This window comes from Heterodontus francisci, chromosome 1, assembly GCF_036365525.1.
Source record: "Heterodontus francisci isolate sHetFra1 chromosome 1, sHetFra1.hap1, whole genome shotgun sequence".
Lineage (NCBI taxonomy): Eukaryota > Metazoa > Chordata > Chondrichthyes > Heterodontiformes > Heterodontidae > Heterodontus > Heterodontus francisci.
This window is the reverse complement of record NC_090371.1, coordinates 121,575,424-121,588,624: the sequence shown is the minus strand read 5'-3', so window position 1 is coordinate 121,588,624 and position 13,201 is coordinate 121,575,424. Positions and strand designations below refer to the sequence as shown.

General features: G+C 46.6%; 1 protein-coding gene across 1 annotated transcript in view; it reads right to left on the bottom strand.

The window, feature by feature from the left end:
- LOC137367163 (cyclic nucleotide-binding domain-containing protein 2-like) overlaps positions 1-13,201 on the bottom strand; it is a 172,996-nt gene that overhangs the window by 49,887 nt on the left and 109,908 nt on the right. The window contains exon 15 of the mRNA XM_068028624.1: positions 4,951-4,984. Coding sequence (XP_067884725.1) covers positions 4,951-4,984 — 34 coding nt within the window. The remainder of the gene's footprint in view (positions 1-4,950; positions 4,985-13,201) is intronic.

Sequence of the window (13,201 nt, the reverse complement as noted above, 5' to 3'; positions counted from 1 at the left end):
CACTGGATCTTCTCTGCATCCTCCTCACAGCTCACACACCCACCCAGCTTTGTGTCATCTGCAAACTTGGATATATTACATTTAATTCCCTCATCCGTATCATTAATATATATTGTTAATTAGCTGGGGTCCTAGCACTGATCCCTGTGGTACCCCACTAGTCACTGCCTGCCACTCGGAAAAAGACCCATTTATTCTTACTCTTTGCTTCCTGTCTGCCAACCAGTTCTCTATCTATGTCAGTACCTTACCCCCAATTCTATGTGCTTTAATTTTACATGCTAATCTCTTATGTGGGACCTTATCGAAAGCCTTCTCAAAGTCCAAGTACACCACATCCACTAGTTCTCCCTTATCTATTCTACTAGTTACATCCTCAAAAAATTCCAGTAGATTTGTCAAGCATGATTTCCCTTTCGTAAATCCATGTTGACTTTGTCCGATCCTGTCATTGTTTTCCAAATGCTCTGCTACTACATCTTTTATAATGGACTCCAGCATTTTCCCCACTACTGATGTCAGGCTAACCGGTCTATAATTCCTGTTTTCTCTCTACCTTCTTTGTTTCCTTTTTACAGGTTTCGGTTTCAGTCTCATTTTTCCCTTCTTTTTGCTTTTCGATGGTAGCTGTTCATCATTCTGCCATTCACACCTCCTCTCGACACATGTTCTGTTTCTTCACTTGTCCCTTTACCATTCCCTTTGGTCCTCCACCACCAGATCTTTTGTCAGTTATTCTCTCCTGTCTTCCACCCTATTTGTTCTTTTTCTTTTTCCATCGTCCCCCTTCCACTTGCCTGAAACCTATTACATTTCTAACTTTTCCCAGTTAGAGTCATAGAGTTATACAGCACAGAAACAGGCCCTTCGGCCTATCGTGTCTGTGCCAGTCATCAAGCGCCTAACTATTCCAATCCCATTTTCCAGCATTTGGCCCATAGCCTTGTACGCTATGGCATTTCAAGTGCTCATCTAAATACTTCTTAAATGTTGTGAGTGTTCCTGCCTCTACCACCTCTTCAGGCAGTGCATTCCAGATTCCAACCACCCTCTGGGTGAAAAACTTTTTCCTCAAATCCCCTCTAAACCTCCTGCACCTTACCTTAAATCTATGCCCCCTGGTTATTGACCACTCCGCTAAGGGAAAAAAAGTTTCTTCCTATCTAACCTCATAATTTTGTATACTGCAATCATATCTCCCATCAGCTTTCTCTGCTCGAAGGAAAACAACCCTAGCCATTTCAGTCTCTCTTCATAGCTGAAATGCTCCAGCCCAGGTAACATCCTGGTGAATCTCCTCTGCACCCTCTCCAGTGCAATCACATCCTTCCCATAGTGCGGTGCCCAGAACTGTACACAGTGCTGCAGCTGTGGCCTAACTAACGTTTTATAAACCTCCCTGCTCTTGCATTCTATGCCTCAGCTAATAAAGGCAAGTATCCCATATGCCTTCCTAACCAACTTATCGACTGTGTTGCTGCCTTCAGTGATCTATGGACAAGAACACCACGGTCCCTCTGACCCTCTGTACTTCCTAGGGTCCTACCATCCATTGTATATTCCCTTGCCTTGTTAGTCCTCCCAAAATGCATCACCTCACAGTGCTCCGCCCATCTTAACAGCCCATCTATATCGTCCTGTAATCTAAGGCTTTCCTCCTCACTATTTACGACATCACCAATTTTCATGTCATCTGCGAACTTACTGATCATACCTCCGATGCTCACGTCTATATCATTAATGTACACTACAAACAGCAAGGGTCCCAGAACCGATCTCTGTGGTGCACCACTGGTCACAGCCTTCCACTTGCAAAAACAACGCTCGACCATTACCCTCTGTCTCCTGCCACTAAGCCAATTTTGGATCCAATTTGCCAAGTTGCCCTGGATCCCATGGGGTCTTACCTTCTTGACCAATCGCCCATGCGGGATCTTATCAAAAGCCTTGCTGAAGTCCATGTAGACTACATCAACTGCGTTACCCTCATCTACACATCTAGTCACCGCCTCGAAAAATTCAATCAAGTTAGTTAGACACGATCTCCCCCTGACAAAGCCATGCTGACTACTCCTGATTAATCCCTGCCTGTCCAAGTGGAGATTAATCCTGTCCCTCAGAAATTTTTCCCATAGTTTCCCAACCACTGATGTTAGACTCACTGGCCTGTAATTACCTGGTTTATCCCTGCTCCCCTTCTTAAAAAATGGTACCACATTCGCTGTCCTCCAGTCTTCTGGTACCTCTCCTGTGGCCAGAGAGGATTTGAAAATTTGTGTCAGAGCCCCTATAATCACCTCCCTTGCCTCACATAACAGCCTGGGATACATCTCATCTGGGCCTGGGGATTTATCTACTTTTAAGCCTGCTAAAACAGCTAATACTTCCTCCTTTTCAATGCTAATATGTTCAAGTATATCACAATCTCCCTCCCTGATCTCTACACCTGCATTATCCTTCTCCATAGTGAACACAGATGAAAAATAATCATTTAAAACCTCACCTATGTCCTCCGGCTCCACACACAGTTTGCCACTTTGGTCTCTAATGGGGCCTACTCTTTCCCTGGTTATCCTCTTGCCCTTAATATACTTATAAAACATGTTAGGATTTTCCTTTATTTTGCCCGCCAGTGTCTTTCATGTCCCCTCTTCGCTCTCCTAATTACTTTTTTAAGTATCCCCCCCTACACTTTCTATACTCCTCTAGTGCCTCCACTATTTTTAGCGCTCTGAATCTGCCTTAAGCCTCCTTTTTTTCCTGATCCAATCCTCGATATCCCTTGGCATCCAGGGTTCCCTGGACTTGTTGGTCCTACCCGTCACCTTAATGGGTATACGTTAGCTCTGAACTCTCTATTTCCTCTTTGAATGACTCCCACTGATCTGATGTAGACTTTCCTACAAGTAGCTGCTCCCAGTCCACTTTGGCCAGATCCTGTTTTATCATCTTAAAAATCGGCCTTCCTCCAATTCAGTGTCTTTATTTCAAGTCCATCTTTATCCTTTTCCAATAATTACCTTAAATCTTACAGAGGTATGGTCACTATCCCCGAAATGTTCCCCCATTGACACTTCTACCACTTGTCCAGCTTCATTCCCTAGGATTAGGTCCAGTACTGCCCCTTCTCTTGTAGCACTATCAACGTACTGGCTTAAAAAGCTCTCCTATTTTCATTTTAAGAATTCCACCCCCTTTAAGCCTTTTGCACTAAGACTATCCCAGTTGATATTGGGGAAGTTGAAATCCCCTACTATTATTCCCCTATTATTTTTACACCTGTCTGTGATTTGCCTACATAGTTGCTCCTTTATCTCTCCCTGACTGTTTGGAGGCTTGTAGTACACTCCCAGCCAAGTGATTGCCCCCTTTTTGTTCTTAAGTTCTACCTACATGGCCTCATTTGAGGAACCGTCTACGATATCATCCCTCCTTACTGCAGTAATTGGCTCCTTTATCAACAGTGCAATGCCACCTCCTCTTTTACCCCCTCCCCTGTCATTCCTGAAGATTTTATAGTCTGGAATATTGAGTTGCCAGTCCTGCCCCTCCTTCAACCATGTCTCTGTAATAGCAATAATATCATAATGCCATGTGCTAATCAATGCCCTCAATTCATCTGCTTTACTCATTGACTCCTTGCATTGAAATAGATGCAATCCAGCCTTGCATTTTTCACTTGTGCCTTAACAGGTCTATATTTGCTCTGCCTTCCAAACTGACTCAGTTTCTCTTCTATGTTTGACTGTGTATCACCCCCTACTGTAACTCCACTCTGTATCCCATCCCCCTGCCAAATTAGTTTAAACCCTGCACAACAGCACTAGCAAACGTCCCAGCAAGGATGTTGGTCCCGTTCCAGTTCAGGTGCAACCTGTCCAACTTGTACACATCCCACCTTTGCCAGAAACAGACCCAGTGATCCAGGAAACTAAAGCCCTCCCTCCTGCACCACCTCCTCAGCCACGCATTCATCTGCTCTATCCTCCTATTCCTATACTCACTAACACGTGGCACCAGGAGTAAACCAGAGATTGCAACCTTTGAGGTCCTGCTTTTTAATCTGCTACGTAGCTCCCTAAATTCTTGTTGCAGGATCTCATCCCTCTTTCTACCTATGTCGTTGGTAGCAATATGGACCATGACCTCTGACTGTTCACCCTCTCCCTTCAGAATGTCCTGCAGCCGCTCCGAGACATCCTTTACCCTAGCACCAGGGAGGCAACATACCATCCTGGAGTCTCGTTTTCAGCTACAGAAACGCCTGTCTGTTCCCCTTACAATTGAATCCCCTATCAATATGGCTCTCCCACTCTTTTTCACCCCCTCCTGTGCAGCAGAGCCATCCGTAGTGCCACGAACTTGGCTGTTGCTGCTTTCCCCTGGGAGGTCATCCCCCCAGCAGTATCCAAAGCGGTATATCTGTTTGAGAGAGGGATGACCATAGGGGACCCCTGCACTACCTGCCTGTGCCTACTACTCCTCCTGGTGGTCACCCATCCCTTTTCTGCCTCTGCAGCCATTACATGCGGTGAGACCACCTCGCTAAAGGTGCTATCCCCGACGTCCTCAGCATCGCGGATGCTCCACAGTGAGTCCATCCACAGCTCCAGCTGCGCAATGCGGTCAGCTAGTCGCTGCAGCTGGACACACTTCCTGCACACACGGTCGCCAGGGAAGCGTCCCTGATTTCCTACATAGCGCAGGAGAAGCATGCCACGGGGGGTGAGCTCTCCTGCCATGACTTAGCCTTAGATTAAGCTCCTTAGTTACTCCCTTTAATTTCAGTACTAATTACGATAGGGACCTTATTCTACTCCAAACACTACCTACTACAATCTAAATTCACTACCTTTACTTTTACTTCAGCTATTGAAAGTAGTAAAAATGGGTAGAAATACCCACCCTTTCCTACTTACCAATCAGCTGCCTCCCCTTGCAACGCGTCACTTTCTGAACTGACGTCAGTCGTGGAACTCTCTCGCTGTCCCTGTGAGAGTGTCTTTTAAACCACTGGAATTCCCACTCGCCGGTGCCTGTCTGATGAAGGGTCATTGACCTGAAGCATTGGGCTGAATTTTACACTGCCCAAGCGGGTCGGATGGTGGCGTGGGAATGGCATAAAATTGAGCAGGAGGCTCCGGGAGGCATACCCTCCCCGTTCCTGCTTCTGGTCAACTTTACAGCGTGGGCTGGAGTGGGCGGGCGGGGGGGAGGGAAATGGCCTGCGCGCCCAAGGTCAATCAAAGCCCTTAAGTTGCCACTTAACGGCCACTTAAGGGCCCTCGCCTGCCTCCACGGGTATTTTACCCGTGACAAGCGGGCGTGCTGGCGACAGCAGCCGGCATTTCCACACACCGGTGGGGGGGGCAGGGGGAGGCCATGGCAGTCGGGCACAGGGTGTCTGATTGCAGGTCGACCCCACCTCCCAACCCACCCCCGGGAGCCAAGATGCCCCCCTCCTCCCAAACGACCACTCCAGCCTCACCAGGAAAGGACCGATCTCACTGGTGAGGCAAGCCCAACTTACCTGGACTCCTGGGTCCATCAGGTTGGCTGGGCTGCAGTCCCAGCAATGGCCACCGCTCCCAGTGGTGCTGCTGGGACTAAGAGTTGCCAGCCCGTTGATTAGCCGGCAGCTCAATGAGGCGGGGCCCCTTCCCTTAAGCCAGTGGAAGTCCCGCCTCAGGACAATTAAAGCCCGGGGACCCGTAAAATGCGGGACGGATCCCCGGGCGAGGCGGAAGCAGGTTCGCCACCGACTTTTATGTCGGTGGCGAATTCCCATCCGCCCAAGGGAAAATCCAATCCGTTAACTCTGTTTCTCTTTCCACAGTTGCCGCCTGACCTGTTGAGTGTTTCCAGCACTTTCTATTTATATTATATATGGGAGAGAGTTCACCTGTGCGCTGTGTGTAGCGAAATCATAAATGCAGTAAAAAGTATAGATTTATAATTCAGCCACACAAAGGAACCCTTCAACCATAGTTAGCAAAACAGCTTTTATGGCCACAGGCATCTCAGCCGATGTCATTGCATTATGAGCGACATGGTACATGATCATGTTAATCTGAAATACTTGAAAGAACTGCTGCATCTAATTGCGAATCAAGGGTCTGGTGAGTTTTAACTAGCAACTCAAAGTCAGCTTCAAGCAGATGTTGGCTTCCCTTCAATTGCCAGCATAAACAGAGTACAAGATTTTAATCCACTGATTAGGTAAGAAACTTTGAACTAAGCATCTATTGTTCTGCACATCTCTCTCTGGAAATTAAACATTTACTGATTTGAACCAAGTAATTACTGTTGATCATCTTAGTGTTCAGTCACTTAACTGTCCTCGAATGACATTTTTCTGTCCCTTATTTCAACAGAGGCATTAACATTAAAATATCGAGGTTACTGCCTCCGTTAGAGAAGTAAAACGTGATATAGATGCATTAAGCATTCATATGCTAATAGTGTCAACAGTGATTTCTAGATTTTAGTTTTGCCCTCCTGTACTCCAGGGAAAATATTGTCACTGATACCGCCCTCAATGCAGCCCAGTCTCTGCCAGTCATGGATGAGCTGGACGAACAGCCAACAAAATCGGAACTCAGTGATGCCATTGATTCTGTAGCCAGTGGAAAAGCCCCTGGAAAGGACAACATTACCCCTGAAATAATCAAGAGTGCCAAGTCTGCTATACTTTCAGCACTCTATGAACTGCTTTGCCTGTGCTGGGTTGAGGGAGCAGTACCACAGGACATGCGTGATGCCAATATCATCACCCTCTATAAGAACAAGGGTGACCACGGTGACTGCAACAACTACCGTGGAATCTCTCTGCTCAGCATAGTGGGGAAAGTCTTCACTCAAGTCGTTTTAAACAGACTCCAGAAGCTGGCTGAGCGTGTCTATCCTGAGGCACAGTGCGGCTTTCGAGCAGAGAGATCTACCATTGACATGCTGTTCTCCCTTTGCCAGCTACAGGAGAAATGCCATGAACAACAGATGCCCTTCTATGTTGCTTTCATAGATCGCACCAAAGCCTCTGACCTCGTCAGCAGACGTGGCCTCTGCAGACTACTAGCAAAGATCAGATGTCCACCAAAGCTACTAAGTAGCATCACCTCATTCCATGACAATATGAAAGGCACAATTCAGCATAGCGGTGCCTCATCAGACCCCTTTCCTATCCTGAGTGGCGTGAAACAGGGCTGTGTCCTCGCACCTACACTGTTTGGGATGCCAAGAACAAAGAGCAAAGAAAATTACAGCACAGGAACAGGCCCTTCGGCCCTCCAAGCCTGCGCCGATCCAGATCCTCTATCTAAACCTGTCGCCTATTTTCTAAGGGTCTGTATCTCTTTGCTTCCTGCCCATTCATGTATCTGTCTAGATACATCTTAAAAGACGCTATCGTGCCCGTGTCTACCACCTCCGCTGGCAACGCGTTCCAGGCACCCTCTGCGTAAAGAACTTTCCACGCATATGCCCCCCTAAACTTTTCCCCTCTCACTTTGAACTCGTGACCCCTAGTATTTGAATCCCCCACTCTGGGAAAAAGCTTCTTGCTATCCACCCTGTCTATACCTCTCATGATTTTGTACACCTCAATCAGGTCCCCCCTCAACCTCCGTCTTTCTAATGAAAATAATCCTAATCTACTCAACCTCTCTTCATAGCTAGCGCCCTCCATACCAGGCAACATCCTGGTGAACCTCCTCTGCACCCTCTCCAAAGCATCTACATCCTTTTGGTAATGTGGCGACCAGAACTGCACGCAGTATTCCAAATGTGGCCGAACCAAAGTCTTATACAACTGTAACATGATCTGCCAACTCTTGTACTCAATACCCCGTCCGATGAAGGAAAGCATGCCGTATGCCTTCTTGACCACTCTATTGACCTACGTTGCCACCTTCAGGGAACAATGGACCTGAACACCCAAATCTCTCTGTCCATCAGTTTTCCCCAGGACTTTTCCATTTACTGTATAGTTCACTCTTGAATTGAATCTTCCAAAATGCATCACCTCGCATTTGCCCTGATTGAACTCCATCTGCCATTTCTCTGCCCAACTCTTCAGTCTATGTATATTCTGCTGTATTCTCTGACAGTCCCCTTCACTATCTGCTACTCCACCAATCTTAGTGTCGTCTGCAAACTTGCTAATCAGATCACCTATACTTTCCTCCAAATCATTTATGTATATCACAAACAACATTGGTCCCAGCACGGATCCCTGGGGAACACCACTGGTCACACGTCTCCATTTTGAGAAACTCCCTTCCACTGCTACTCTCTGTCTCCTGTTGCCCAGCCAGTTCTTTATCCATCTAGCTAGTACACCCTGGACCCCATGCGACTTCACTTTCTCCATCAGCCTACCATGGGGAACCTTATCAAACGCCTTACTGAAATCCATGTATATGACATTTACAGCCCTTCCCTCATCAATCAACTTTGTCACTTCCTCAAAGAATTCTATTAAGTTGGTAAGACATGACCTTCCCTGCACAAAACCATGTTGCCTATCACTGATAAGCCCATTTTCTTCCAAATGGGAATAGATCCTATCCCCCAGTATCTTCTCCAGCAGCTTCCCTACCACTGACGTCAGGCTCACCGGTCTATAATTACCTGGATTATCCCTGCTACCCTTCTTAAACAAGGGGACAACATTAGCAATTCTCCAGTCCTCCGGGACCTCACCCGTGTTTAAGGATGCTGCAAAGATATCTGTTAAGGTCCCAGCTATTTCCTCTCTCGCTTCCCTCAGTAACCTGGGATAGATCCCATCCGGACCTGGGGACTTGTCCACCTTAATGCCTTTTAGAATACCCAACACTTCCTTCCTCCTTATGCCGACTTGACCTAAAGTAATCAAACATCTGTCCCTAACCTCAACATCCGTCATGTCCCTCTCCTCGGTGAATACCGATGCAAAGTACTCATTTAGAATCTCACCCATTTTCTCTGACTCCTCGCATAATTTTCCTCCTCTGTCCTTGAGTGGGCCAATCCTTTCTCTAGTTACCCTCTTGCTCCTTATATATGAATAAAAGGCTTTGGGATTTTCCTTAACCCTGTTTGCTAAAGATATTTCATGACCCCTTTTAGCCTTCTTAATTCCTCGTTTCAGATTGGTCCTACATTCCCGATATTCTTCCAAAGCTTCGTCTTTCTTCAGCCGCCTAGACCTTATGTATGCTTCCTTTTTCCTCTTAGCTAGTTTCACAATTTCACCTGTCATCCATGGTTCCCTAATCTTGCCATTTCTATCCCTCATTTTCACAGGATAATGTCTCTCCTGCACGCTAATCAACCTCTCTTTAAAAGCCTCCCACATATCAAATGTGGATTTATCTTCAAACAGCTGCTCCCAATCTACATTCCCCAGCTCCTGCCGAATTTTGGTATAGTTGGCTTTCCCCCAATTCAGCACTCTTCCTTTAGGACCACTCTCGTCTTTGTCCATGAGTATTCTAAAACTTACGGAATTGTGATCACTATTCCCAAAGTAGTCCCCTACTGAAACTTCAACCACCTGGCCGGGCTCATTCCCCAACACCAGGTCCAGTATGGCCCCTTCCCAAGTTAGACTATTTACATACTGCTCTAGAAAACCCTCCTGGATGCTCCTTACAAATTCTGCTCCATCTAGACCTCTAACACTAAGTGAATCCCAGTGAATGTTGGGAAAATTAAAATCTCCTATCACCACCACCCTGTTGCTCCTACATCTTTCCATAATCTGTTTACATATTTGTACCTCTATCTCACGCTCGCTGTTGGGAGGCCTGTAGTACAGCCCCAACATTGTTACCGCATCCCTTCCTATTTCTGAGTTCTGCCCATATTGCCTCACTGCTCGAGTCCTCCATAGTGCCCTCCTTCAGCACAGCTGTGATATCCTCTTTGACCAGTAATGCAACTCCTCCACCCCTTTTACCTCCCTCTCTATCCCGCCTGAAGCATCGATATCCTGGGATATTTAGTTGCCAATCGTGCCCTTCCTTCAACCAAGTCTCAGTAATAGCAATAACATCATACTCCCAGGTACTAATCCAAGCCCTAAGTTCATCTGCCTTACCTACTACACTTCTTGCATTAAAACAAATGCACCTCAGACCACCAGTCCCTTTGCGTTCATCATCTGCTCCCTGCCTACTCTTCCCCTTAGTCACGCTGACTTCATTATCTAGTTCCTTACAGGCTTTAGTTATTACCTCCTTACTGTCCACTGACCTCCTCATTTGGTTCCCATCCCCCTGCCACATTAGTTTAAACCCTCCCCAACAGCGTTAGCAAAAGCACCCCCAAGGACATTGGTTCCAGTCCGGCCCAGGTGTAGACCGTCCAATTTGTAATAGTCCCACCTCCCCCAGAACCGGTCCCAATGTCCCAAATATCTGAACCCCTCCCTCCTGCACCATCTCTCAAGCCACGCATTCATCCTGACTATTTTTTCATTTCTACTCTGACTAGCATGTGGCACTGGTAGCAATCCTGAGATTACTACCTCTGAGGTCCTACTTTTTAACTTGGCTCCTAACTCCCTAAATTCTGCTTGTAGGACCTCATCCCGTTTTTTACCTATATCATTGGTGCCTATGTGCACAACGACAACTGGCTGTTCACCCTTCCCCTTCAGAATCTTCTGCAGCCGATCTGAGACATCCCTGACCCGTGCACCTGGGAGGCAACATACCATTCGGGAGTCTCGTTTTTGACCACAGAACCGCCTATCTACTCCCCTTACAATCGAATCCCCTATGACTATAGCCCTTCCACTCTTTTTCCCGCCCTTCTGAACAGCAGAGCCAGCCACAGTGCCATGAACCTGGCTACTGCTGCCTTCCCCTGGTGAGCCATCTCCCCCAACAGTATCCAAAACGGTATACCTGTTTTGGAGGGAGATGACCGCAGGGGACACCTGCGCTGCCTTCCTGCTCTTTCTCTGCCTTTTGGTCACCCATTTCCTTTCTCCCTCAGCAATCCTAATCTGCGGTGTGACCAATTCGCTAAACGTGCTATCCACGACCTCCTCAGCATCGCGGATGCTCCAAAGTGAGTCCATCCGCAGCTCCAGAGCCGTCATGCGGTCTAACAAGAGCTGCAGCTGGACACACTTCCAGCACGTGAAGGAGTCAGGGACATCAGCCGTGTCCCTGAGCTCCCACATTGAGCAAGAGGAGCATAACACGGGTCTGAGATCTCCTGCCATTTTTAATCTTAAGCTTAACTTAGTCTTAACTCAGATAAATGAAAAAGGAACGAAAAGTTTTTACCAATCACACGGGAAAAAAAAGAAATAGAAAAAGCCTTACCTTATCTACACACCACAGAGTCCTTTTTTTTTGGTTAGAGGAGGAGGGCGGGTGGGAGACACTACAGGTGTAGTGTCTCGGGTTCAGCCGCTGCCCAAATATATAGGACTTACTTACCCAGCTGCCACCTCGCTCTCCCTGTCGCAGCTTCTCACTGCTGCTCTCACATGCGTTCAAGTCTTCAGAAGAAGGAATTTTCCTCCACACAAGATCAGATGGCAATTTGTTCAACCTTGCCCGTCTTGGAGCGAAGACCAAAGTACGGAAAGTCCTCATCAGGGAACTCCTCTTTGCTGATGATGCTGCATTAACATCCCACACAGAAGAGTGTCTGCAGAGAATCATTGACAGGATTGCGGTTGCCTGCAACGAATTTGGCCTATCCATCAGCCTCAAAAAAACGAACATCATGGGATAGGACATCAGTAATGCTCCATCCATTAATATCGACGACCACGCTCTGGAAGTGGTTCAAGAGTTCACCTACCTAGGCTCAACTATCACCAGTAACCTGTCTCTCAATGCAGAAATCAACAAGTGCATGGGAAAGGCGTCCGCTGCTATGTCCAGACTGGCCAAGAGGGTGTGGGAAAATGGCACACTGACACGGAACACAAAAGTCTGAGTGTTTCAAGCCTGTGTCCTCAGTACCTTGCTCTATGGCAGCGAGGCCTGGACAACGTATGTCAGCCAAGAGCGACGTCTCAACTCATTCCATCTTCGCTGCCTCCGGAGAATCCTTGGCATCAGGTGGCAGGACCGTATCTCCAACGCAGAAGTCCTCGAAGCGGCCAACATCCCCAGCATATACACCCTACTGAACCAGCGGCACTTGAGATGGCTTGGCCATGTGAGCCGCATGGAAGATGGCAGGATCCTCAAGGACGTATTGTACAGCGAGCTCGTCACTGGTATCAGACAATCCATGTCTCTGCTTTAAAGACGTCTGCAAACGTGACATGAAATCCTGTGACATTGACCACAAGTCGTGGGAGTCAGTTGCCAGTGATCGCCAGAGCTGGCGGACAGCCATAAAGGCGGGGCTAAAGAGTGGCGAGTCAAAGAGATGTAGCAGTTGGCAGGAAAAAAGACAGAAGCGCAAGGAGAGAGCCAACTGTGTAACAGCCCCTGTTATTTTATCTGCAGCGCCTGTGGAAGAGTCTGTCACTCTAGAATTGGCCTTTATAGTCACTCCAGGCGCTGCTCCACAAACCACTGACCATCTCTAGGCGCTTACCCATTGTCTCTCAAGACAAGGAGGCCCAAGAAGAAGACTTTGTAAACACAAGACATTTTCAGAAAACGAGTTACAGGGCCAAAGTAGAGTTCAAATTTTCTCAGCAAATTGAGTTTTTGTGTCACTTTAAGTGTGTGCATATATAAATAGTTTAAAATAAAGTAAAAGTAAATGCACAATGTAACTATGTGGTTAATCAATGAAGTCATAACAGTTTTCTTGTAACACAGCCTGTCTACCTGAAGGAAGATCACTCATTCACTGCTGATGGTAATCAATCCTATTCCTTCCCCCTCCAAAAGCGAAAATGTTGATACTCACATACCCCTCAGGCAAATTTGCTCTCTAAAAGAGTCAGCAGATATTGACATTTGATCATGCTGTCAACTCTTAATTAAAGAAATGAATAATTGCATTAATAATCTGGAATCTTTAGCAATATTTTTTAAAAGATGTCAGACACCCAATTGACTCATTGAGAAGGATTTGCTAAAAATCAGCCAGTTGTCCTCGATTCACTACCAAAAGATTAATAGAATTTATTCAGAAACATTCAACATTCATCTGCTGAATTAAAATTGATTTGTTTAATATCAATGCAAAAAGAAAAAATGTATATGTTAAGAACATTTTATTATTTTTATCT